Source organism: Arachis duranensis, chromosome 1 (genome assembly GCF_000817695.3).
Source record: "Arachis duranensis cultivar V14167 chromosome 1, aradu.V14167.gnm2.J7QH, whole genome shotgun sequence".
In the NCBI taxonomy this organism is placed as follows: domain Eukaryota; kingdom Viridiplantae; phylum Streptophyta; class Magnoliopsida; order Fabales; family Fabaceae; genus Arachis; species Arachis duranensis.
The window spans coordinates 70,582,384-70,584,016 of record NC_029772.3 but is presented as its reverse complement, the minus strand read 5'-3'; the positions used below and the strand labels follow the sequence as shown (position 1 = coordinate 70,584,016).

The window sequence follows — 1,633 nt, the reverse complement described above, 5'->3', positions numbered from 1 at the left end:
TGCCGCTATGGGTCGCCATGAGCAATCGTGAGCGACCAAGGATCCCACTTTTGTAACAGGAAAGTAGACGCACTGCTCAAGCGCTATGGAGTAGTGCATAAGGTTGCCACTACTTATCATCCGCAAACCAACGGACAAGCAGAAGTGTCCAACCGGGAGATTAAAAGAATCTTGGAGAAAGTAGTCAATCCGCAAAGGAAAGATTGGAGCGTCCGGTTAGGAGATGCACTATGGGCGTACAGAACAGCCTACAAGACTCCATTAGGGATGAGTCCCTTCCGGATCGTCTATGGAAAGGCATGCCACCTTCCAGTGGAAATTGAGCATAAAGCCTATTGGGCGGTAAAGCAATGCAACGTGGATTTGACCCAAGCAGGAGTAGCCAGAAAACTACAGCTAGAGGAGCTCGAATATTTGAGAAACGAAGCATATGAGAATGCCCAGATCTACAAAGAGAAGACTAAAGCATTCCATGACCATCACATCTGGAAAAAGGACTTTCAAGAAGCTGATGAGGTGCACTTATACAATTCGAGGCTTCGTTTCATGCCTGGCAAGCTCCGCTCTAGATGGGAAAGACCTTTCAAGGTAAAAGAGATAAAGCCCTATGGAGTGGTGGAATTGTTTGATCCTAAAAGTGAAGCAACCTTCAAGGTGAATGGACATAGAGTGAAGAAGTACCATGGCTACAAGCTCCAAAAGGAGCTAGAAGTGTTCCTATTGGAGGATGCACCTAAAGGAGAAGTTTGAGCGACTGACCGTCCAACTTAAGGACATTAAAGAAAAGTGCTTGGTGGGAGGCACCCTACCGTGGTAAGATCTTCCTTGTGTATACCACCTTGCTTTTTGTTTAGATTCTTGAGAATTTTGTATTTCTTGATGTTGTTGATTGCATAGGAATTCTAGTTGTTGTTATTTTTGTTGGTTAACTAGGATGTTTAGAAAAATATCATCATTCTGGTATGGATAACTTATTGAAATAGAGAGGATGCTATGTTTTGAATGATTTATGAATTTGTGAAGTGTTCTCTTGCATGCTAGCTAAAATACCTACCAAAACAAAAGAAAAAAAAGAGAGAGAGAGAAGGCAAAAAAAGGCAGTTGGGCACCGGTGCGCCAGCGCACTGCATGCATCTGCGCCGGTGGTGCATTTCTACCCTTGGGCCTAAAACTCGAGAGTCATGCTCACTTCATGCCCATCGCATGCCAACCCCCACGCGCTAGCGTACATGCCACTAGCGCGCCAACTTGCAACTTAGCAATCGACGTGCCAGCGCACTGTGCGCGTGTGCGCCAATGGTGTGATCAGATCTCTCTGGTACAAATTCCAGAGAGTGGTGCCATGTTCGTGCCCAGCCTGTGTCCGCACTAACATGTCCGCGCACTTCTCGCGTCCACGCCGGTAGCTAATACCATAATGCATGCGTCAGCGCAGTGTGCGCGGCCGCATGCATGAGCCGCATGCCAACTCTGGTATAAAAACCAGAGAGTTATGCCAACTTTGTGCTAATTCTATGCCAGGAGCACATCTGTACTTGCGCAAACGTGCCAAGGACGCACTCGCATCCCTTGCTCTTTCTTCACCTACGCGTCAGCGCACTGTGCGCGCACCCACAGGATGCGCGAATCAGTT

At 47.3% G+C, this 1,633-nt stretch overlaps 1 protein-coding gene across 1 annotated transcript; it reads left to right on the top strand.

Annotated features, from left to right (window-relative positions):
• The first annotated feature begins 267 nt into the window (after positions 1-267).
• Positions 268-750, top strand: LOC107494844 (uncharacterized). The gene has a single exon (XM_016115882.1). It carries the CDS (start codon positions 268-270, stop codon positions 748-750), a length of 483 nt encoding a protein of 160 aa, XP_015971368.1.
• Positions 751-1,633: the final 883 nt, after the last annotated feature.